Source organism: Plutella xylostella, chromosome 25 (assembly GCF_932276165.1).
Source record: "Plutella xylostella chromosome 25, ilPluXylo3.1, whole genome shotgun sequence".
NCBI lineage: Eukaryota > Metazoa > Arthropoda > Insecta > Lepidoptera > Plutellidae > Plutella > Plutella xylostella.
Genome location: NC_064005.1, coordinates 8,261,538 through 8,288,545, shown reverse-complemented (window position 1 = coordinate 8,288,545; position 27,008 = coordinate 8,261,538). Strand labels below are relative to the sequence as shown.

Below are 27,008 nucleotides of genomic sequence, written 5' to 3'. Positions count from 1 at the left end.
CATCAGTAACCAGTTTTTTTACAGATTTTTCAAGAAAACTATTCGATTAAATTTAAATTCTTTACATTATAGTATAGGTACTTACTCGTACCACCTCAAACCATATTCTTTATTCTATGCTTTAAAACACTATTATATCATGGAATGGACATCACCGATCCAAGTGGAAAACCACAAAATATAAAGGAAACACTCTAGAATAAGTGGACAGATTTCCATCACCAAGAAAAAAACACACTCCATAAATAAGTAGCTTTGAAAATAAACATGAACAAACAACATGTACTTATAAACAGTTTTTTTTTTGGGGACATCTCACACTCGGCCATCCGACCCCAAGCTAGGCAGAACCTGTGTTATGGGTATCGGACAGCTCATATATCTACACAAATACATAGATAGATAGTGCTCATCACACAAAATGTTTGCCCTGGGCGGTTTTCGAACCCGCGGACCCCAGCTTCGGAAGCAGCTTCACTACCTAGGCGGTAGTGAAGCTGCTATATATATAAGCTACGGTGCCGTCGTTACACACTTACACACGCGAACCCACCTCAGCGTAGGTCGCGTGTTGAACCAGGCGTCCCACAATTACCACTTCCATAGGTAGGGACAAAATAAAGCACAGTCACCTCATTCGGCGGCCAATCTGACCTTACCTTACCTTACTAAAGGGCAGAACAAAATGTGCGTTGAATTTTTAATTTCTTCACCTTGAAACAAATTGAAAAAGAAACCGCTACGCATATATTTAGGGGCAAGATTTGCGCTTTTCTTGACTCTACTCAGCTTTGTAAATAGTCGGGGTCTTCGCTTTGCTGATGAGGGGGAATGGTTCCGCATTCTTCTTCTTCTTAGTAAGTACCTATGTGATATATGTATGTAAGGCTCTCGTTAATTAAACCACCTGACTACTGAGCCGATGGTCCCGGGTTCGATTCCCGGCTGGGGCAGATATTTGTTTAAACACAGATATTTGTTCTCAGGTCTTGGATGTGCCCGTAAAATGGCAATAGGCCCGCCCCCTATTACATTGGGACTAACATACACTCTGGCGAAAAGTGGGTGCAGCAATGCCTACCCCGCAAGGGAGTACATTAGTACAAGGCGTGAGTGCGTGTTTTTTTTTTTTTTTTTTTTTTTTTATGATCTACTAGCCAAACTGAAGAAAATTAAAAAAAAAAAACCCTCAGCAATAAACTCTGTATGGAAAGTGCGTTAGGTATTAGGAAAAGTTGTTCAGTCTTACCAAGAGATCATGTTATATTTATAGTTTTCAGGAGCATATTATAATTTACAACTTGAGTGAATATTTGGGAATTACAAAGGTTTCAAACGCTTTAGTTCTTTTTTAACGAAATCGTCGTACCTACAACTGATTTAAGTGAAACTCTTGGTTTAATCTTGTGTAACATGAAACCCTGAAAAAGGCATCCCAAGTTTTCCTCTTTGTCTGAATTTCTTATTAGAACGCGATGTAATTTGAGAAGCACATTCATCTTTTTTTCACGAAATTGTAAACGGTTTTCAGCCCTAGGGAGGAAAGAGACCCGACTTTTGGTACGTGTTTTTCTCAATTTAGCTGTGACATACTGTTGTGATATGTTTTAGGTTACGGAGTTTCACAACTGAGACTGGCAAGTAAATTGGAACTTAAGTATGTATTGCGGCGCTATGATTGGCTAAATAGTCCTATGTAGTTTTACTTAACGATAAACAGGACATTAGATTGGAAGAATTACGACACCTCTGATGCCTAAAACGGGAAGTGATAATAGACTCGCAGCAACGAAAATGTTTCAGTGACAAATTGCTCCTGAATGTCTAAAGTCCTAAAGTACAAAGCAATATTGAAGTAAGTACATTTAGGGTGGATTCGACCAACGTCGAGTAACTTTTTACTCACGAGTAAACTAGCAGTTACTCGCGAGTAAGCCGATTTTGCATTCTACCAAACCCGAAACCAAGACAAGTAGCTTATCCCAAGAATAAAATGTTATACCGCCAAAATTTACCGTGTAACGAGCTTATCCGAGAGTAATTTTGTAATGGCGGCGGCACATCAGCTGATTAGAAAACCGTCATAATGACATATAAGCACATCTGTCAAAACATAAACAAAAGTAAGTTAATAGGCAAATTCTCAAAATAACAACAGCGAATAAAATATTAAAACATAAACAATTTCATACTATTATAATCCATTCAAACTAAGTTGGCATGTCATTTCTATTGCATGCTTTGAAACGCAACTATTTTTATTTTAGTTGCATTACAGTTTCGTTCCTCGTTCATTCAATGGGGACTACCGTTTTTTTGCTCACCAGTTGGCGCCACTGTCGACTGAGGTAAAGAGGTACCATAGCTGTCAAATTTATCAAAGGCGACTTTATCAAATTGGCGCCAAATAAAGTTTTTAAATCTTGAATCTTATAAGCTTATTAATTATAAAATAACTATCATCATATCGAGTTACTATGCCGCAATGTTGTTCAGATCCGTTATATTGGGAAAGAAAAGGAGGACATATGTTACCAAGTGATAAAACTGTTCTAAAACAGTGGCTTGTGAAATAATTATTATCCGATAATCTCGTGTTTGTGAAAATCATTATAACCAATTTCAGAAAGAACATAATGTAAATAAGGATTAGGCATTTAATAAATACACTAAAAATAAAAGAATTACACACTGATTTAACTTTTATTTATCCTCTCCGTTTAAACACACTGCTATACAAAAAAATATAACACATTAGTAATCCACACAATGAATGCTGGTTGAGTTGTTAGTTGAAACTTAATAATGGTAGTATAGTATACTAAGTATTCTATTATTTGTGGGGGTGTCAGTACCTGCACCTGGCTCACTCGAATGGAGCCTTTGTCCATGTCCGCCTTAAGGTCTAAACTCCACTCCTAAGCTTGGACCATTTCCTACCACACTGGTCCTCTGCAGGTTGGTGGGTTCGAAAATCTAGATATGCAGGTTTTATCACGATGTTTTCATTCACCGTAAGAGCGATGGTATGTACGGTGGCCTGCGCCTAAAAGTATACAGGCGGCGATTTTAAAATAGCGATCTCAAGCTCACATGCTGCTCAAGCACATCCACATAAACACCACTGCTACACACATCACACACAACACATCCCCGGATTTATAACAGATGTAGCTGGTCCCTTCATCATCAGGGATCGCTATTTTAAAAACTCCGCCTGTATACTTTTAGGCGCAGGCCACCGTACACTGTACATAAATTCCAAAGTAGTTACTCATTGGTGACAATATCTAGATCTGGAGTTTCATTTTTAGTGTTTACACTGCTATACAAAGTTTCTTAAGGCCACTCAACAGTATACACTGAATCATTTTGTTGTATGATGCTGTCCTCTACGTTAACAACCAAGTTACTGTTACGGTCATAGTCTTGGTGTCTGTAAAAAGCAAAAACATAGCTGTTACCTAAGCAAACAAGCATACATTTCGTAAAAAATAAGTTTGTAAACAGTAAACAAACTAACCTCTGAATTAGCTGCTCTTTGAGACCGCTTATTTATGCGCCTCTTTTCCTTAATTCAGCTTTCAAAGCGTGCACATTCATCGATAAATAATCCATATTTGCGATAATTTCGCGAAAAGAGATCACTTTTCAACAGGGAAATGAACGAAAATATAATTTATCACGAAGCCCGCCAAACAAATTATATGAAAAGTAAAATGTCACTTAACCTCAGTCGACACCAGCGCCCCTAGCGGCAAATTCACACGCGTTACTCCCCATTAATCATGGTATAACTTGGTAGAATGCAAATGTTCTTATCCTAGATATTTACTCGCGTATAAATTTTATTCCGGTATAGTTATTCTCGTGTAAGATGATGTTTGGACGAATTCGCCCTTAACAGTGCATCAGAATATTACAAACTAAAACATAAATATTGTGTTCAAATTTTAAACATAATGTTTTAAAACCATAAAGCCACTACCAACTTATACAATACTTATAACCAAAATTTAATTGGAGGTTTCAAAAATAAAAGGCGCTCCGGCTTTGTTCAGGTAGTCAGCTCCCACAGGGGTACAGCCTTCGCGATGTGTTTCAGTGGCGTATAAACTATTCAGTCGCCGAACTTGCATGTTTCTGTATCTGTAGCATATTTGTATGCCTCTACTAAGAACTCTGAGTCAATAGGGCAGTCAATTTACGGTCATCAAAAATAAATTGACTGTCCATTGTATTTTATTTTATATTATATTTATATTGGCTATTCCAATTATACATATTATTATATTATATTACTTAATTTTAGATGTTCTATACAGTCACCAAAAGAGATAAGTGACCCTCAGCGACGACACAAGTTTGTGCTAATCTCGACGAAATACGAACTTCCCGAGAGCTCATGCAATCGGTGAGTTTAATTAATGCAGCGAGATAGAACCGTGGTTTGAACCAGCAGCTCTCTGAAATTTCGTATTTAGTCAAGTGAGCCCCTATCTATGTATCTATCTATCTATCGTCACGAGCTGATTTTCCGCATTCAGCCTCTAAGGTGAGCCATTATGCGTGAAATACCTATACGTATAGTAGTTAAATGTAGCCCCTGCGCATCTAGATTGCATTAGTGCTAATTATATAAGAGTAATAACTCTTATATAATCCATGGTTGGATTCAAAGTAAATACAGTTATAGCTTCCGTTTTATTAGATATGGCAGAGTCGTGAGCATGTTCAATGTTCTTGAAAAATAATAATAAGAAACTCACATTAGAAATTTTTGTTAACGTGACGTGTATCTTATACATACTTGTACACTTGTAGATATTACAAAACAGTACCTATATTTGTAGCAACCCAAAGGGTGAAAATGTACTCCTCATAGACTAAGCTTTTTTTTTTTTTTGGGAGGTAGCAGCAAAAAAAGTAACAAGTAAATTAATTAGATCTTTTAATTAATTATTGTTTTAATATAAATTTTTAGTCTCAATACAGTTTTTTGGTATAATTATATACATAAAGTTGACTAATAATTGTTAGCAACATCAGCTGACTGCTATTTATTTAAACTACAACTGTAGTACTATTACTGTATGCAGTAGCAACAAACTGCACTCACCTGCCAAACCTTACACAATAAAAACAAACACAGCAATCATGGCCACTGCACAAGACATCCTAAATAAACAGATTGGCATAGAGAAGGTGCTTGGGTCCTGGATGGAGGACTACGAGCGGAGGCTGAAGGCTTCTAGTACCCCGGAGAAGACGAAGGATCTCGACAGCCTCACTAAGGACTTTGAGGTGTTCAAAAAGTCAGTGATGGACATCTTGCGCTTACTCCAAGACCAAGTTGTTGGCCTTATGCAGCAGGTGGACGAGCTAGACTCTCAGAGTCGACGCAAGGTCTTGCTCTTCTCTGGTATATCAGAAGACCCCAATGAGCACCTTCCTGGTGTAATCTCCAACATTGCTGTGGCTAAGCTGGGGATCGCTGACTTCCAAGAGTCTTCTATGCAGCAGTGCATAAGATTGGGTGCACCAAACTCCAAGCGACCGCGTCCCATTCTTGTCAGACTAGCCAGTATGTCCACAAAGGCAACCATTTGGTCCAAGAAGAAGTGCCTTAAGACTAGCTCAGTGGTGGTCTCGGAGTTCTTGACCAGGACAAGGCAGGAGCTGTACAGCCGCAGTCGCAAGCACTTCGGCATCCGGGCGTGCTGGACGGCCAATGGGGCCGTGTATGTAAAGCTCCTTGATGACAGCCGCGTCAAGATCGTGTCGGCGGCGCAGCTGGACGAGCTGTGCAGGAAGCATCCTGCAGCAGCTCCGACGACCACGGCGGCCGCGAAGGCACCCGGTGACAAGGTTTTGTCTAAGCCCAGCAAGCCGGCTCCCTCGGCCGCGGCACCCGTGACGCGAAGTAAGGCCACTGTGTCCAAGGACAAGCGCTAATGTGTGTTTTTCAGTGCCTAATTACCAAGTTTTTCAGTGTTCTTTTTTCGAACTTTAGATTGAAGGTAATTAATTATTCTTTAAAATTATTCCACCTTCAGTTTCGTATTTCTTAATTTTGTTTTGTGTTTGTTTTCAAGTGTCAATGTCAAATTGTCAATGTCATAAGCGTAGTTAATCTGTAATTTTATTCGGTAACGAACTATATCTAGTAACGATAACGTTAAAAATTTGTAACAAAATCTCAGAATAAGTATTTGACACTTATATTATGTTCTTTGTACAAAATATTATATGGTTTTTGGCAATAATAGTGCAGGTAAAATATTTTAGTATAACAAATAGTTTTAGAGTAGTATATTTAGTTACATAGTAGTATATTGTATTGTATCTATTAAGTATATATTTTTAATATGAGTATTTATGATTCTGCCCATAGTGATGATGACGATGATTCTTTTCTCTCTTGTTCCTCTATTGCCACAGCCAGCAGTTGTGACTTGTCCTACGTTTCTCTCTTTTCGAATCTCAACAATGCGTTTTCGAACTGTCCGAAATCTCTGAATGTAGTTCACATAAATGCTCAGAGTATTCCGGCTCATTACTCCGATATGCTTACATCTTTTGATAATAATAATATTCATGCCATTCTTGTTTCTGAATCCTGGCTAAAACCTTCTCTTGACTCATCCGTTTACCCTCTTCCAGGTATTCAGCTTATTCGGAACGACCGAACTAACAAAGGCGGAGGTGGAGTGGCTATCTATCTACGTAGTCATATTCCCTTTACCATCGTCAGCAAATCTCCGAGTGAGTATTCTGAGAAAGCCGAACACCTTCTGATAGAAGTGCGTCTAGGCTACACCAGGATTCTCCTCGGAGTTTGCTATAGTCCTTCAATGACTGTAAATTACTTTTCCTCCTTCGAGAAGCTTCTTGAAGATTTCTCCCCTTTATTCGACAATACCATCGTCATGGGTGACTTCAACACTTGCCTTCTCAAAAACAACTCTCGTTCTAATACCTTGCAGTCCATTGTCACTTCTAAAAACCTTCACATTTTACCTCTTCAGGCCACTCACCACCCGCCTAACTCAGAACCTACTCTCCTAGATTTGATCATTGTTTCTTCTCCAGATCTTGTTATGAAACACGGTCAGTTCACAGCTGATTGTTTTTCATACCACGATCTTCTTTATGTTTCCTACAAGGTCCGCACTCCCAAACCTAAAAAGCGTACTATTCTCCAACGTAATTTTAAAAAAGTGGACTTGCAGCGGCTTTTTGAGGATGCAAAAGCCATTGATTGGGCACAGCTGAACGACATAGATGATATTGACGAGAGGGTAACTATGTTTAACTCTCTTCTCACGAACCTGTTTAATAAACATGCACCCCTTCGTCCTGTCCGTGTCAAACAGCTCCCTGCCCCGTGGCTTACGGACAAGATCAAAGGCTTCATGACGAAACGAGATCACGCCAAGTACCGCTACAAGAAACAACCAACTGAAGAGAACCTGAAAGTGTACAAGGAGTTGAGGAATCGCTGCAATAGAGTGTGTAGGGACGCAAAACGCCGATACATCCATACATCCATAGAAAACTGTGATAATTCACAATTGTGGAATTTTTTGAAAACACTGGGCATAGGGAAGTCTAAGGCAAATTCTAACTTCGACATTGACCTCTCTGCTCTAAACAAGCATTTCTCTACACCTCCATTAGTTCTAAATGACCAAATTAGAACAGAAGCTCTTAATCATCTTTCTTCCTTGCCTATCCCTGACTGCCCCTCTTTCAATTTCAAACTTGTTACTGGCCGTGACGTTAAGAGATGCATCTCTGATATTACTAGCAAAGCTGTAGGTATTGATGATATCGGTGCCCGCATGATAGTTTCTATTCTGGACGTAATTTTACCGCACATCACGAATTTGATGAACTATTCTTTACTTTGCAGTTCTTTTCCCAGCCTTTGGAAAAAGGCCTTCATTCTTCCATTACCAAAAGTCCCTAATCCCACGTCCTTGTCCCAGTTCCGACCCATTTCTATCCTACCCTTTCTATCCAAAGTTCTCGAGCGCCTAGTCTTCGAACAGTTGTCCTCCTACCTCTCCAACAACCAACTCCTGAACTCATTTCAATCCGGCTTTCGTCCAGGCCATAGTACAGTTACAGCTTTAATAAAAGTCACCGATGACATCAGGCACAACATCGACGATCAGAAACTTACAGTCCTTGCGTTGCTGGACTTCAGCAATACATTCAACTCGGTTGACTTCGAGTTACTCCTTGGTGTTATTCAATCTCTTAACGTATCTCCGGCAGTTACAAAGTGGTTCGAGTCTTATCTCAAAGGGCGTCAGCAGTGTGTACGTACTGATGCTGAGAGTTCTTCTTGGTGTCAAGTTCTTGCTGGCGTTCCTCAAGGCGGCGTCCTTTCTCCTTTACTGTTCTCCCTGTTTATCAACATCCTGGCAAACAAACTTACTTCTAACTACCACCTATATGCAGACGATCTTCAGCTCTATGCCGGTGCACCACCTGAGAGCTTGAACACGGCCGTTAGTTGTATTAATGAAAACTTGGAAATTATTTCTAAGTGGGTCAAGTCTTTCGGTCTACTGCTCAATCCCTCGAAATCACAAGCAATTATCCTCGGAAGCTCACGAATGCTTCGTAAAATTGACGTGTCAGCTGTCATGAGAGTCACATACGATCAGACTGTCATACCATACGTAGCTTCGGTAAAAAATCTTGGCGTGATCATGGATTGCGCACTTTCTTGGATTCCCCAAGTAGATGCTGTCAGCAAGAAGATGTTCGCGTCCTTCCATTCTCTTAAGCGCTTGCAGTACTTTCTACCACTGAACACTAAAGTTACGTTGGCACAGTCCTTACTGCTCCCTATTCTTGATTACGCCGATGTAAGCTATCTTGACCTCACTGAAGAGCTACTCAACAAACTCGAACGTCTCCAGAACTTGTGCATCCGATTCATTTTCGGATTGCGCAAATATGATCACATTTCTGAGTATCGAGCTCAATTACAGTGGCTTCCAATTCGCCTTCGCCGGAATACTCACATTCTCAACATATTGTACAGTGTTTTAAATAACCCCTCATCTCCCCAATACCTGAAGTGCAAGTTTTCGTTTTTGTGTTCTCATTCTCAGGGCAGAGCGTTGAGGTCAGTACAGAACAAATTGTTGAGCATTCCTGATCATAATGCCGCCTCTTATAGCGATTCATTCGCAATGAAGGCAGCATGTTTGTGGAACTCCTTGCCAGAGGAAGTGCGACAGTCACCATCAATGGCAACTTTTAAAAAAAATGTTAGGCATCACTATTTTGAATCATTAGGTTGGCAGGTAAAATAGGTATTTATATATATATATGTATTTATATTTATGTAGTATTATTTATATATAAGTATGATGTTATTTTTATAAGTATATTTTATGTTGTAAGTAGTTGTAATCTATACAGTAATAATTTAAGGTTAGGTTTAAATCATAGGCTAAGTTCAGTTTGATAATTGTACCTACTCAAATTAGTTAAGGGATCTAATGGCATTTTTCTTTCACCCAGTCGAAGGTTGGCTGGAAGAAATTGCTTTTTGGCAATAAGCCCGCCTTTGTATACGTTTGTGTTTTTTGATTTGTAACTGTTCTCTTTTATGTTTTTATTTGTATGTGTACAATAAAGTGTATAAATAAATAAATAAATAAATAAATAAATAAGCGGAAAGCGGGACAATTTGTGAATTTGATTGCTTTCGCAGTCCCACACAATGCATTGTGACATTGAACAATGAAGTTATAAAACAATAAGGTAGGTAATATTTCGTCGAAAATAAAATATTACGATAGAGTGTTTTTTAAAGACCGTATTTCTGGGCGTAGATAAACAGCGATTAGAGAAAATCCCGCATTAAACGGAATAAGCTCTTAGCCCTTAAGCCACTGTGGACATTTTCCATTTTGACTGACATTGAGACTGTCGCTTGTCTATCAAGTCTGACGTAACTTGTATGGATCTGACAGATGTTTGACAGGCGAGCGATGCTCATTATGGTTTGGTATTGTTGCTAATTCTCGGTGGTGGTACGGTACCTGTTGTTTGACGCGCCAGCAGTGGAAAGAAAGAATGGCCAGAGCCTCTATAGTACGGGTTTTGCTATTTACGAAAACGAAAAAAGTTTACGTTTTCTCCTGTCATCTGAATAAATGATCTGTCAAAAGTTTCATGATAGTTTCCGCTAGAGGCGCCACTTTGTATGCGAGAAAACGTAAACTTCTATAGTTTTTGACAAACTCTCAAACCTGTACTAGACACTGGGCATAATAGAATAAAAGGAGCAATAGAAGGAGAATTAGAAAACTTTAAATATAGAAAAATTAGTTTTTTCAGTTCACTAGAAACTGTGAGCGCCATGCATGAGTAAACATTTTAAAATTCGGGTCATACATATTTCAATAAAACATCAAAGAACATTTGCGAGTATTTCCATTTATTTTTTCGTCAATATTCGAATGAAACCGTCCCGATAATCAGTTGGATTCGATTTTCAAACTATTTACAGAAACCGTTTAAAAAATTCAACACAAAATCGATAACGTAATATTAGAATTATTAGCTAGCAACAAAATTATATTCAAATTCTATAGATATTTAATATCACTTACAAATAAGATTCAGAATTTTCTATTTTCAAAATGGCGTCATCCATTCAGTATCGTTGATTTCAGTATAATCTTAATATATTTAAGACACGAATATGATTAACCATAATTATTATGATACAAAACATATTTACACCGTTGTTTTAACATTATAATTATGATGTACCTAATAATAATATGTACAAAGTCGTCCATCTTGGACATTTAACATACATTACACTTACAAGGTTTAAAAAGAAATTCAATACACATTTTGATACTTAATCGTTATCACAAAAAATAAAGCATAATATAAGTTCATCTTTCGGGTATACAGTTTCAGTAACTAAAGAATAAATTTTAGATTATTTTAAAAATGTTTAGTACCTAATAGAATGGAAAAAACTTACTGAATAAAAATCAAGAATAGATGTACAGTCAGCTGCATAAGTAGCTATACACTTTTGAACCTTGTCAATCTAACAAACCGCCTATCCAAACATTAAAGCATTGACTGTTCCTCAGTTTGACAAGGTACAGAAGTGTATAACAACTTATGCAGCTGACCGTACCTACTTAATAATGAACTGAAAGACGTAAAAGTTACGTTTGAGTATATTGGGTCATTTTAATGAGAAAAGAAGCCTTTAAACAAAAAATACATTATGCCGTGTAAAAAAATAACAAATTACTTAGTTGGTTTCATTTCCCAGATCTAGGCAGTAGGCACCTAAACTTGGAAACTTTTCGTAACTTTCCTCGCAATTTCTCAATACAAACGCACCAACGATTAATGTTTCAACTTTGCTTACTTTAGAGCTTGTTTTTCTGAGAACCCAAACAAAATTTAATGTTAAGTTTACTTGACCTCCCAGTGGCAACAGCCAAGGGGTCACTTTAGCTTCCAAAAAACGAAGTATCAGAGTGCTGCTCTAATCACAACTACACTGGCGGGCAATGAAAAAGTTCCATTCACAAAAAGCCGACATCATATTTTTCAAACATTTAATTTAAAATTTTAACAAAATATTACCGTTTTTAGTTGATAATATCCTGATGCTCTGTTAAAGTACTTCAATTTTGCAGAAGGCGTAATTAAGCTATCCTTTTCCGTTTAGGAATAATTTGGTGATTTTCTAAGTGGAACCTTTTCATTGCCCGTGAGTGTATATCTCGTTGTATTATATCAGCTTCCCGGAAAGCGGATGACTGCGGACTCCTCACGTCTGCAACAATGGACGGGATCTTTCCCACGTCGTGTCGTAAGCGTGTCGTGACCATACCCCCACGCCACGAGATATCGCGGACAGGAGGGTCACTCTATATGACGAAAAACGTAGTTTCGGCTGCTGCGTGAGGCGTGAGGCACGACTCTATCTCGTTGTATTAAACGTGCCGATTGCACGACAGCTCTCGTTCGTTCGTTTTTCGTCAGTATAGAGTAACCCTCCAGTGCTGTCGTTCGTTCGTTTTTTGTCAATCAAGTACCTAACTCTTTAGAGACGTGATAGCTGCTTCTCACAACAGGGATGTATAGCATTTCTCTTACGTGAAAGAAAACATCGTGATGAAACCTACACATCGAGGTTCAGCAAATATAGATAATGCGAGCCACCATTACACAGTAATCTTAAAAAATAATCATGTTTACAAAGATAATTCTTCCGAATTGTGTATGTATACTTCCATACTTCCTGGTATTATAGAAATTTAATTAATCACTATACCCGATCAATTTAATAAACTTAAATAAAAATATCTTAGAAATACAGGTATCGGTTACATTTTTTTCTCAATTTACTCAGAAATGTTATACCGTTATTGGAAAAATATATAAGAAAACATAATACATATTTTTACAATTATGTCTAAGGGATACATCTTCATTTTTTTACAATAACGGTAAGTTTCTACCTAACTGTTCGTTGGGTATCAACAATTTATGCGACTATGTCTTAAATGGTAAATTTTCATAATTTGATAATGGATGTTCTAGCTATTTTTACACTCACGTCACGCTTTCTATACTTACACGTTTCACAACCATCACTCGACAAAGTATTCCGGCCAAGCATGCATTGTTAGATATAGGACCTAGACCTAGACAGATCTAGGACCTAGACCTAGACAGATCTAGGACCTAGACCTAGACAGATCTAGGACCTAGACCTATCTATTCAATATTGGACGAGACTATAGAAATGACCCGTATGTCATCAGAGTGTTAAACTGTACAAGATTTAGAGCCTGAGGGATCACTTAATAGGACGAAAAACTAAGTTTCGGAGCGTTTTGAGCGAGATACGACTCTATCTCGTGTTATTAAACGTGCCGATTGCACGACAGCTCTCGTTCGTGAATTTTTCGTCAGTATAGAGTAACCCTCTAATTAAACTACGCCTTGATAAAGGTTATCTGTGAAATTGTACGTTTCGACTTTGGAGAGAGAGAGAGATAGAGCGATTTTTTTCCAGACATTATGAAACACGCGGTTAATGATATCAGCATATACAATATATGCTTGGTCGGTGTATGTAAAAATTAAATTGTATGGAACAAATCTGTTCTAAAATTGATATAATTAGTCTAATATGCGATCAGCAAAGTCTTAATTGCAAGGGATTACTCAATCGCGCAGAGTTGTTTCAAACCACTCCACTGAACGTTGTGATTTTCACAATAAAATATCAATTTGCAACTAATACTTACATCCCGTTAAAATTTATTTTTAACGAAGCACAAAAATTGAATTTCAATAACAATAAAATTGATACATTGTTCCGAATTGATTTACAATTTGTTTGCGCTATTACTCACCCGCCTCGCTCGCAATACATTTTCGTATCCCAAAGGTATAAATGTTACAAAATTTCCGCTAGTAGGAAACGCATGGCAGGCAAAGATTAGGCGAACGAACACAGAACTGACACTCCAATTAACCATTCACCACAAACCGTCAGTCTTCAAACTGAATCGCACACCCGAGACATAACACACACCTCAAACACACTTTGAAAAAAAGTCTCCATTATTTTTTTCGTGTAAAAAAGTATTTACAGCTAGTCCTATAGTTGCGTGGTCTGTCAGAGCGGGGTGTCCCGGGGCAGGGGGCGGGGCGCGGCGGGCGCGGGCGCGGGGAGGGGGCGTGGCAGGGTGCGCAGGTGTTGCATGGGGATCCCGCAGCGGTCCCCCGCGGCCACGGTGGAGCCGCGAGGCAGCGTGCAAGACCCCGAGGCAAAGCGCGCCGGCGGCGGAATGCTGTTGCCGTTCTGTGGAAGAATACTCTATGTCAGTTTGGTAGCTTTTGTAATTAATGTTTATCTATCTAGTTTGGAACTGTTGGGTAAATATAAGGTGTAGGAAGTTGGGCGTTGATTATGAGTGAGTTGAAATTCCCTTGTGGAGTAGGTTGTAGATTTATTGCGCCAATCACGACTCTATTATGGTTGCATTAAACGTATCGATTGCATGACAGTTTTCTAATCTTTTGTCAAACCAGAGTATCCAAATCCATACTACCCTTGTATGGACGGCATAGTTTCGGATGTGTTATGTTATATCTCATTCCACGGGGAATTAAAGACACCGGATAAAAACAAACCTTATTCGAATGTTCCAAGGGTTATGTTATGTCAGACGTCTTTCCCCGTGAAATGGGCTATAGTCTTTCACTAACATTAGAACGGTTAACCGTTCTAATAACTAATAATAACCTAAAAATTGTTAGGTAAACCTGTGGAGGTATCGGCCAGGTTGAATACTAAAGGGGCATAAGGCACAGTCAATGTTTTTAATTAACAAGTAAGTGCATAAATAATAAATATTGATGTTTTAAAATTATAACTTTGTAAACAAGAACCTAAATATAAACCGAATACCTATTTTTCAAAATACAAGGGTCTTTAGAGCATTTTTATATAAAAAAAGAATAATCTTCGTTGTTTGTCACTGTTTTTCTTATTTCACGCATCGAGAAAGATCATCTCCGGGGATGGTATTTGCCACTCCATTTTCCTCCTTACACCGTGAAAAATAAAGGTCAATATGCACAATGGGGATTCTTAGTAAAAAGATTACGGGGCTTTAAAATTCCAAGTTGTTCGAGATTAAAATCGTTTCAATCTGGATAATATTGGATGAGCATTATTACTGAGATTACAAGACTGTTTAAAAAATTCCAATAAGTATTAATAGGTATACAGATAATAATAATTAATAATGCAGTTTACAGTCTGCTTTACCTGAAACTAATGAAATTCATAGGAGAAAGAATTGTACTTGAATTTCTTCAGTTTTGTTTTATTTTTGTTGCAAACGTATTTTTTGACGCATCGCATTCAGTATTCTTTGTATAGATAGAATTTTACTCAAGTGCGTCCACTTCATCAGCATTGCCGACGATACCGATGCCGATAGCTTACAACTATTGAATAGCTTTCTCTTCTTATTCTCGCCGGTGACAAATACTACATTAGACATTAGCTGCTGCTGACGGTACTACAGTCCACTCACATTGTGCTGGGCGGCGGGCGCGGGGCGAAGCGCGCAGTAGGCGGGCAGGGCTCGCACGCCGGCCACGCTGCCCCGTGCTCGCCCTGTGGCTGGGGATATCGTCGACACTAGCTGCTGACGGTAGTACTCGCTCTGTGGACAAGCAAGGTTATGTACAGACAGCAAAATAGATGTGTAGATTAGGCTTGACTGGCTGGTGGTAGTGACAGGCATAGAACAACACAGACTTGGGTGTACCCTCGTGATAGGTCATTATCTAATGAATGCTCAGAGTACTAACCAATGAATGTATCAACTGGTGGTAACTGCTAGAAGTATCGTAAATATTATAACTCCGAAAAGAAAGTAATATAATAAGTCAATGTCCGAAAATAATTCCAGGCGTACATTGACAAATACTTGTATATTTATAGATTTTTTATGAATTGTTTCCAAGAATGCTTGTTACATAAAAGGAGGAAGCTCCCATTTTTCGTAAAGTTCGACAAACATTCAATAAGTCAGACATTTAATAACAAGTCGCAGAAATATGAGTAAATATAATTCCTTATTCTGCGAGTACGAAGTTGCCTAATGATATTTCAATATTCTATTAATTTCGCATTAAGCTACTTCAAAGGTATTCCGAAAAGCTTTTGAATTTCGCATTCGTTCGTAGGTAATACTTGAAAAATCATCGTTTTACCTTGAGATAGATTTCATATCTAATTTGATAAGTACATATACCTACTTAGTTTTTTAGACTTTTTTGGCAAAAAACGATAGGCGTAGTGTAAACGAGTTTTCAATTGGAAACCACGTACAGGCAAGCATAGCGTGGGTTGACCTCCAGCCCGCTGGACCTTAGGCAGGTGGCCAAAAGGTAGTGGCTGGATGAGGAAGGCCGAGGACAGAGTGTCGCGGCGTTCCTTTGGGGAGCCCTACGTCCAGTAGTGAACATTTACGGGCTGCAGACGATGGAGTACACTCGTTACCTGCATCTGGTCTGTATCCGAGGGTATAATATCCGGGTTCCTGTCATCGCTCTCGCTGTCGTCCTTCTCCCGCAGCTTGTCCGGGGAGCCGGGCTGACTGCCGGGCGGCGGGCCGGACCTGGCACGGATTGGACCAGTTAGAACATGGGGTAGACACGTTGCGCACCAGTTAGAACATGAGAAACACACATGGACGAGTTAGATCATGGAGGACACACATTGAACCAGTTAGAACACACATTATGTACGGCATTGCTTAGCGCACAGCGATGCAATTCTTATCAAAATCTTAATATGACCTCTCAACTGGACTACTTTTTTGCACATTGCTGGATAATGATGTATAATACATTGCTCATCTCAAAATCCTTATATCCAACTTCTAAAGTTTAAAACAACCTCTCACTTATCATTCCTCTTGGACTACCGAATCTGGAACCTTAACTCCAAGTTCAAAACACCCTTCCTTTTGGGACTCTTGGCACACCAAATCTGGAGGATTAACTCCAAGAGTAAACTTAACTTAAGTTCAAAGCTACCTGGGTTTCCTCTTGGCGCACCGCTGCCTCAGCGCCACCATGAACAGGATGGCGAGGATCATGACGATGCCCCCGCCCCCCACCGCCGCCGACATCGCCCCCGACATCTGGAACGCGGTGCGAGGCAGGTCTGTGGGGAAAACGAAGGGTTGTTAGCTAGTCCGTGATAAGTACTAAAGCCATGTTTCGATACGAGGATTTGATGAGACTGAACCAGTGCGCGGTAAACCATCAAACATAGGCTCGCGCGGCGGCTACGCAATATGGGGACGATTTCGCGAATATTGGCAACGCAGGCTTACGGCAACCGCAGGTATGCCGCGGTCGAACATGGCTCAATATATTTAGCACGGTGCTCAAGACACGCACGTCAAACGTGACAAAAGTTGTTTTTGTCGCGGTCACTCACATCGCCTGCTTCGGAGAAAATATAAAACTTTTGTCATGCTCGTCTTGCGTCTCGTGTTAGGTATGCTGAAGTGGGGTCGTCATCGTGTAGTGAAAGGATGGGCCAGTCATAGAAGTTATTCCGAATTACTCCCATTTCCTTGTAAATATAATTGATTCTCTCTCTCTCACACACACAGAAATTTGGTTCCCATTTATTAATGGATATTGGGATACTGGGTTCTCTTTTGCCGACTGTACTACATTAACAAGAATGGTTTTAACAAAATATACTTAATTAAAAACGAGCCTTAATCATTATTGAAATTCTGTGTAGTGTAGCTACCTTCCACCTTCACTTTGTAAAGATAAAGATACAATCTCTTCTGAACGGCTTTCCAATATAAAATATTAATCAAAATTCAATTTGAAAACGTCAATAAAATATATCATCAACAATCTATAGGCTCAGCTTGAAACGAACAAAGGGGATGAAAGAATGAGTAACTATAACGACCTTCAGACCAATAAAAAACAAAGATTTCGTTGAGACCTTAAGATTGATATTCCCTTCATCCCTTACGATAGTGATGTCGTGTATTTGTGCGTGTGTGTTACAATGGCTACGTTTTTTATATCCTCGCAAAATTGCAGAGGTATTAAATAAAGGAATATCAGACAATCTATGATAACCTATTAATTTATAGGTACTTTAATTGCAGACTTAGAATAGTACCTAATACCTAATGTTTAATCAGGCGGACATAATGCTACAAGTATTTTCTACCAGTCAACCTGCAGGAGGTTCAGAGAGTAAGTAAGGTGCGCAAATAAAAATAACATGATGAGTTGGATAGTTCTCAAACAATGAAAAATTCAAAGTAGTATTTTTGACGTGATAAGAGTTCTTTTATTCATACAATGTATTAAAATGTGAGCAAGAGGATTTAAAGGAAATTAATTTTGTGTTAAAACAAAAATGAGGTGGACCATAATAGAATCTGTTTCTAAACCAGTTTGGTTTAGTGTCCCAGTAACATCCCTAGTTTGTAGGTAGGCAATAAACAAACAGATGATACGGAGGCAATTTCCAATATCCCGTAGAGCTATTAGTATCTACGTCAGTCGTTTATTCTAACAATGTTATTGAAAAAATACAATGCAGGATGTAGAGCAGACCAGGGTTTACTTCTGGTGACTTTAGGAAAAACACTCTTGAGAAATGAAAAAGTTGCACCCACAAAATTTCAACATCAAATGACCCAATTTTTTTAAACATTAACCCCCTTATTCATAGAGAAGTTACAATACGTTTTAACTAATAAACTGTTTTGTCCCTCTCTGTCAAAGAACAAATTGTTCTTTGTTGGAGAGGGACAAAACAGTTTATTAGTTAAAACGTTTTGTAACTTCTCTATGAATAAGGGGGTAAAAATTTGATCAAAATATTTACGTTTTTAGTTGGTAGGTATATTCTGATGAGCTGTTAAGGGTGACTTGCATATTGCAGACGACGTCAATAAGCTAGTCTTTTCCGTTTAGGAATAATTTGGTGATATTATCAACAACTGGAACTTTTTCATTGCTCAATACTATATAAAAATACACTTTGTAAGAAGGCGTACTACAAGTATGTACGAACTACTAAGAACTGATTATTGAAATGATAATAATAAATATAACTGATACTGTTTTTACAGTACACCTTTGTTAACTATCATGTTACAATGATTTTATTTTATAACGTATAAAACATTTTAATTTTTCATTTTCACTACTGTTTGAATGGGGACTACCGTTTTTTTGCTCACCAGTTGGCGCCACTGTCGACTGAGGTTAAGAGGTACCATAGCTGTCAAATTTATCAAAGGCGACTTTATCAAATTGGCGCCAAATAAAGTTTTAAATCTTGAATCTTATCGACGGTGGAAAGGCAGAATGTTTGAAGCGCCATGACTTAAAATGTTCACCAGAGCGATTTAAAGTTTGAAATTTTCGAAAAAAAATCATATCTCTGTAATTATTCTAGCTATGGCATTGAAAATTGAAATACGTAAAATTGAAATAGTTTTCTATGTAATTCTGTATATAAAATGAATGTACATAATCTATTTACTGTAATAAGGGACATAAGACATAGGCATCTGAAATCTCAGTCAGGTAAAATTGGCTTAAACGACATTAACATTTTAATAAAATACAAGTAAAAACAATTTAAAGACCAAGGAGATTTAACCATCACACCAGCATAATGTATTATAATAATTTATGTTACTTTAAACATTCCATAAGAATGAATTAACCGCCGAACTAAGGCAATTTATATCTAGGATGAATGACTTAAAGAATAAATGAACTTATAATTAGACCTCAGAACTCGAGAACGGTTGAACCGATTTTGGTCTAGAAACATTTGTGAAAGTTCAAGGAAGGTATAAAAGGTAAAAAGGGTCAGCTAGAGTGAAAACAAAAATTTCATAATATATGGGGGCACGGCAGTGCCCTCACTAAGTCGAGCAAAGAAGCGGCACGGCCGTACCATCCTTTTCTCGAAGCATTATGTTATTATAAACTTTATTAACATATTGTTCACCGCGAAATCACTTTCAGATTGAGATCCAAGTGATCAGGTTTACTTATTCATCAGTCTCTATGCCACCATTCTGTCACCGCCTTTGTCCACCTTCCGTCTTGCCTTCGAGCCAAGTGTCCTACTGACTCCCATTTCAGTTCAGTCTGTAAGCAAAATGCTTTTAACATGGATCGCTCCATATTTCTCTGTGCAACTCTGATTCGGTGCACAGTTTCCTTGGTCAGCGTCCGTGTATCGGCACCTATGTTAGTGTGGGCAAGACACATTAGCAATTATCAATTCATAAGCAGCGTCGCTCGCTTTAAACTATCTGTCAAATTCATACAAGATACGCTATATTTGATAATCAAGCGACGATGCTTTAGGATTGTTAATGGCTAATGTTTAGTGGTGGTAACCCCAAAGGACTATCACAATGTGAGTTAGGTCTCACCCGACAGCCGGACCGAGAATCAAATCGACAGACGATTAGTCGAAAATGGAGACACTTCTGGATGTTAGGAATAAGAGGGTTGCTGATGTCAATAGTGATCACCACTAAGTCGATGGAAAAATCTGCATGAAGATAGTGGGAGTTTAGGAGCAGGCCACAAGATCTGCCAAAGGTGTCGTGTAAATAAGCTGCAGGACCCACAAGTTAAAAGATAACTTAGTATCCAGATCGACAACAAATACCATCTACTAAGCCTGGACGAGGTCTCATTCAAAGATCAAAGGTCTGGCATCAAAGACGTGTTGTTAAAAATTTGCGAAGGAATAATAAGACACAAGGAACACTTAAAGAATGAATGGTATGTCTAAAGAAACATGGGATATGATCAACCATCAAGGAAGACTTAACGTCGAACTTGACGACCATTCCAAAGAACCACCATTATAAAGAAGCACTTGCGTACGAGTATTTTCTTTGTGAACTTAATATCAAACGTAATTTATAAAAGGAAAAACGCTGCTAGGGGTGACTCTATGTCCAGAAATGAGACCACAACCATCGGCTGCCATAAGAAACATGAAGGATCTATACAAAGCATCTTGAAGAACATTGCAACAAAACCCAGGATATCTGCTTGTTACTATTGATGATTGACTTTCAAGATGGTATGGCCACATTGCCAAAGTTTTTAATGATCCTAACCTGAGGAGTTGGATGCAGATGCAAATATACCAGGAGCATCTTGTATCTTGATGCATAATCGTAATCATTATGATTAATAAAATAGGCAGGTCGCTAAAGCTAGTCAGAGGCCTTCGGGCGGCTGCGGCTTGAAAACGTCTGACAGTTGGGTTGCCCACTTCCCCGACAACTCTCTCAGCACAAGATTGCTTGTGTTGGGGCCCACCAACCCGCGCTAGGCCAGCGTAGTAGACTAGGCCTAAACCATTCCTTCATTGGAAGGAGACCCATGCCCCAGCAGTGGGGACGTAATGGGTCGTGATGATGATTAATGATGAGATTTAGGACTATCCTGCACCTTGACAGAAATTTAAATATCCAACCCTCAAATAAGACGAATTGATACGGACCATACGATCGCTGAAGAGTGGCAAAGTACCAGGGAACGATGGATTTCCTACGGAGGCATAAAAAGCAGGATAGATGCAATATACCTGATATTGCACTCTTCACCGATGGAGGATGATGAAGCGAAGTTAGAGTAAAAGTTAATTTAATTCATGTCCAACTTTTTCTTATAAGGTTTGCTTTTCGTTAAAATACTTTATTCTGAAAATTATGGGATACAAACAGGTCGTGGTACTCGTGGTCACTCATTTAAAACGTGGTCTTCTATTTCGTATAATTACTTAACAATTATCAAAATCGGTTAAGTTGATCCAGAGTTTTGCGCTTGGGAACACATTTTCGGTTAGATTTTTATATAGATAAGAAATCCTGTTTCTGACTAGATTTCGATATAGGTAAATTATTTAAGAATAAGTTTATTTTATATATATTATTTTGTATAAAAAGTAACGTCATGTTAATACATTAAAAATATTTTACATTAAGAACCATATTGTCATAGAAAAAATATTTTATAAAAAAATAAATATTTGGTTGGATCCTTTTAGAGAAACGTTAAAATTCCCTACTTGCATAGAAACAGCAATTTAGGAGAAGCAAGTGTATATTTTTATTAATAACTCAATAAATATTAATTATAGCAACACTATTATTTAGAACCGTAATATAATAGATATTATAATTTAATGTAGTTATCTGGTGATAAAATAAAAAAATATTTATAAATAGTTTTATACTGGCGAACGAATCTGAGTTTGTACCTACGTAATTACGCTGCGCACGCGGCGCCAACTGTCGCATAGACGCATGTCCTCTCCGAATGAACGTCCCGGCGGGGTACTGAAGCGACACCTTTCCAACCGGTCCTATTTATATATTGGCGTTTTCACGCAATATCCTTCTGGATATAATAATAATATAACAGCTTAAACACCATAAACCGCTTCATTGCGATTCTTTTGAATTGTTTTATATCACTTATATCAATTATCTACAAATCGCAAAATACCGCTTAAGTGCCAATTGTACCATTAAACAGATTTAGGTAAAGTTGTATTAACCGCCAAACGCCGCGAGTAAGACTGACCGGTAAAATGGTTTAAGTGCCAGTGAGGCCTAAATTACAATTACGTAAAATATATTAAGTGCTTTTATGTTATATTTGACAGGAAGGCATTTAGTTTTATATCCATTATGTTTCATTTCGCAATCAGGTAGATCGCTTAAGTAACTAATGATACAAATTCACATTCATTCAAAATGAATTAAGTCATAGTGTTTTATTGTTTTAGTAAGGGTAAAATGTTATATATAACTTCATTATTGATCATGTATGTTTGAACATACAAATGACAAAAAAAGTGGCTCTTAATACAAGAAAAAAGTATTAAGATTTCCAAAATCACCGATGTCTTAAGCGACAAAAAAGTGCTCAGATCGAAACGAGACCCGCACCATTCGAAAGAGAAAAATCAGGCGATTCCAACGGTGTATATAACTCATATTCGCCAAAAGTGGCGGATAAAACATTCTGCCTTTCCACCGTCGTTATAAGCTTATTAATTATAAAATAACTATCATCATATCGAGTTACTATGCCGCAATGTTGTTCAGATCCGTTATATTGGGAAAGAAAAGGAGGACATATGTTACCAAGTGATAAAACTGTTCTAAAACAGTGGCTTGTGAAATAATTATTATCCGACAATCTCGTGTTTGTGAAAATCATTATAACCAATTTCAGAAAGAACATAATGTAAATAAGGATTAGGCATTTAATAAATACACTAAAAATAAAAGAATTACACACTGATTTAACTTTTATTTATCCTTTCCGTTTAAACACACTGCTATACAAAAAATATAACACATTAGTAATCCACACAATGAATGCTGGTTGAGTTGTTAGTTGAAACTTAATAATGGTAGTATAGTATACTAAGTATTCTATTATTTGTGGGGGTGTCAGTACCTGCACCTGGCTCACTCGAATGGAGCCTTTGTCCATATCGCCTTAAGGTCTAAACTCAACTCCTAAGCTTGGACCATTTCCTACCACACTGGTCCTCTGCAGGTTGGTGGGTTCGAAAATCTAGATATGCAGATTTTATCACGATGTTTTCATTCACCGTAAGAGCGATGGTATGTACGTACGTACACTGTACATAAATTCCAAAGAAGTTACTCATTGGTGACAATATCTAGATCTGGAGTTTCATTTTTAGTGTTTACACTGCTATACAAAGTTTCTTAAGGCCACTCAACAGTATACACTGAACCATTTTGTTGTATGATGCTGTCCTCTACGTTAACAACCAAGTTACTGTTACGGTCATAGTCTTGGTGTCTGTAAAAAGCAAAAACATAGCTGTTACCTAAAGCAAACAAGCATACATTTCGTAAAAAATAAGTTTGTAAACAGTAAACAAACTAACCTCTGAATTAGCTGCTCTTTGAGACCGCTTATTTATGCGCCTCTTTTCCTTAATTCAGCTTTCAAAGCGTGCACATTCATCGATAAATAATCCATATTTGCGATAATTTCGCGAAAAGAGATCACTTTTCAACAGGGAAATGAACGAAAATATAATTTATCACGAAGCCCGCCAAACAAATTATATGAAAAGTAAAATGTCACTTAACCTCAGTCGACACCAGCGCCCCTAGCGGCAAATTCACACGCGTTACTCCCCATTGATCAAGCTTTCCCTATATTCCATTGAAAATTTAATGTAATTTTCAATTCATGCAGGATACAAATACGTAGAATTTTGTATCATATCATGTTTTTTTTTAAAACCAAGTGATGAACTATGTTTCCTAAGTTAGTAGTAAGTGACGTTCAACAACGAACTCGCATATTTTCCACAAAAGCCATTTCTGAATTAATTTGCTTCACTCACCTAAGCTCTTATCATGAACATGATGTTTCTCAGGCGGGCGTAGCGTGCTGGCCCTCAGTGGGTACGGCTCGCCTCGTCCCTTGGCGTTGTAGGCGAGCACTACCGCCGCGTACGTGCGTCCAGGGGACAACCCCACCGCTGTGAACCGTGGCACGGCGCTCGATACGTTTGCTACAATGTCCTGGGGGATAAAGAGGTTAATTATTTATTTATTTGTTGCATTTTCATAAAAAATGAGGGAAAAAGGTTGATTTTATGGTGAAAGTATTTTCTACCGGTAAACTCACAGGAGCGGAGAGGTACAGGAAAAAAATTTGTACGTCTATAAGGTGTGCAAAAAATCAACATTTCGGAAAGTATTAGTGAACAAAATAGTTTGTGGTTTATTGGGTAAAGAGCAAATTCAGCTATATTGAACGAAAGGACATAGTAGCTCTTTCTGTTAAACACCATATAGAAATTTCATGTGCAGAGCTAAACAAGTATATAATAGTATGTACCTACAGGCCACCTACTGGTGATTTCATTACCTTTGAGACTGTCATGGAGGATGTTCTAAGGTTAGCTTCCAATAGTAAAAAGGAAGTAATAGTGTGTGGTGACTTTAATGTTGACCTATTAGGTGACTCTCCTAATAGGTCGAAATTACTGTTACTTTTTAAATCATTTAATCTTTTTAATGTCTTTCTGGAACCAACTAGGATTACATCCACGTCGGCCACTTGTCTAGATAACATATTCTGTAACTGTGAGTTTAAAGACAGTAGTGTGATAAATTGTCTGAGGTCAGACCACAGTGGGCAGACCATTACCTTAGTAAACACTGACAAGACAAATAAAACTAAGGTGAGATGCAGACCGATTACTACAAAGAAAATTTACAATTACTTGAAGAAACTAGACGAAAAACTTCCGAAGGTTAAAGTAGATTGCAATTCTAATGAGATGTATACTAACTTATTTAAGATAATAGCTGATGAGTTTGAGAGTAATTTTGAAACGAAGGAAGTTTTGATAGACAATAAAATTAAATTTTGTGACTGGGCTACAGATGGTATTCGCAAAAGCAGGGCGACATTATATGATCTGTATGAGATGAAATCATTCATACTCCGCCCTGACTTTCAATCTTATGTGAAGAAATATAGCAAAATGTACAAATGTGTCTGTCACTGTGCGAAGACAATTTTTATTAATAACAAGATTAAAGACTCGGCTAACAAATCTAAGGCCATTTGGAATATTATTAATAACGAAACGGGGAAGAATCGAACACGCGAGACTAATTTATCTTTAAAGGTAGGTAATGACATAATAACATCAAATGACGAGGTGGCGAGAGTCTTTGAAGAGTTTTTTACGAACATTCCTTTAGAGACTACTTGCAACCTAGATTCTTCAGCTACATTAGCTGAAACCCTGATGAAGGAGAACGCACCTTCAACCGATAAGGAATTTAAATTCAGATATATAAATACATTAACTATTATAAAAACATTTAAGTCCTTAAATATGAAGAAAACTGAAGACTTGTGGGGAATGTCAGTTAAATTTGTTCTTTCTATTATTAATAAAATCGCCCCAATTTTGGCTAACATTTTTAATAAATGTATCGCTGAAGGTGTGTTCCCAGATCTTATGAAATTGAGTAAAATTATACCTCTGTTCAAGAGTGGGGATATGGAGGACCCTGCAAATTTCAGGCCTGTCTCGGTTCTTCCAGTTTTGAGTAAAATATTTGAGAGGATCATACTCAGTCAGATGCTTTTGCATTTCAATGAAGCTCGATTGTTTCATAGCCAGCAGTATGGTTTTACAAAAGGCAAATCAACAACCGATGCCGGTACTGCGTTAATTAAGCACATATTTGACGCCTGGGAAGACCATCACGATGCTATTGGAGTCTTCTGTGATCTGTCGAAGGCGTTTGATTGTGTAGACCATCAGACTTTAATTTCGAAACTGAGATACTATGGAATAGGAGGAAAGGCTTTAGATTTGATAGCTTCATATTTAGACAAGAGGCAACAAAGGGTCGATATTAATAATACTAAATCACAGGGGGCTCATGTAAAGATAGGCGTCCCTCAAGGATCTATTCTAGGACCATTTTTATTCCTCATTTATATTAATGACTTGCCTTTTATGGTTGAAAAATTGACTAATATAGTTTTATTTGCTGACAATACTTCTTTGCTTTTTAAAGTTAAAAGAAGTGAAAATATTTTTTATGAAATTAATTCTATTCTATCTGACATACACGATTGGTTTACCGTAAATAATCTTTTATTGAATTCTAAGAAAACGAAATGTATTAAATTTACACTGCCGAATGTTAGACAATGCGATACTAACATTATTCTAGATGGGAATAAATTGGACCTAGTTGATGATACTGTCTTTCTTGGTATGACTATAGATTCAAAGTTACAGTGGGGACCTCACATTGCCAAATTGGCTGGAAGGTTGAGCTCGGCAGCTTTTGCTGTACGGAAAATTAGACAACTGACCGACGTTGAAACCGCCAGATTAGTTTACTTTAGTTATTTCCACAGCTTATTGTCTTATGGCATTTTGCTTTGGGGTAGAGCCGCTGATATTGAGACTATATTTGTATTACAGAAAAGAGCCATCCGCTCTATATACAAACTTGGTTCCAGGGATTCATTGAGAGAACTATTTAAAGAAATTAACATCCTTACAGTTCCATGTCAGTTCATTTTTTCCAATTTAATGTATGTACGAAAGAATATTTCAACTTTTGATACAATTGGCAGTAATCATGACATTAATACTAGGAACAAGCATAAGCTGGCTTTTCCAGCGATGCGTCTGGCGAAAGTTAATAAATCGTTTTTAGGGTACTGTATTAGATTTTATAATAAGCTTCCAGCAGAAGTTGCTCAAATGCCAGAGAATAAGTTTAAGTGTTACATTAAAGAGAAACTCAGTAAAAAAG

At 37.8% G+C, this 27,008-nt stretch overlaps 1 protein-coding gene across 1 annotated transcript in view; it reads right to left on the bottom strand.

The window, feature by feature from the left end:
- Positions 1–12,857: 12,857 nt before the first annotated feature.
- LOC105397931 (hemicentin-1) overlaps positions 12,858–27,008 on the bottom strand; it is a 256,295-nt gene continuing 242,144 nt past the window's right edge. Inside the window, exons 14-18 of the mRNA XM_038107476.2 lie at positions 24,050–24,230; positions 16,645–16,774; positions 16,106–16,223; positions 15,132–15,263; positions 12,858–13,888 (exon numbers count right to left, since the gene is read on the bottom strand). Coding sequence (XP_037963404.2) covers positions 13,703–13,888; positions 15,132–15,263; positions 16,106–16,223; positions 16,645–16,774; positions 24,050–24,230 — 747 coding nt within the window. The 3' untranslated portion in view covers positions 12,858–13,702. The remainder of the gene's footprint in view (positions 13,889–15,131; positions 15,264–16,105; positions 16,224–16,644; positions 16,775–24,049; positions 24,231–27,008) is intronic.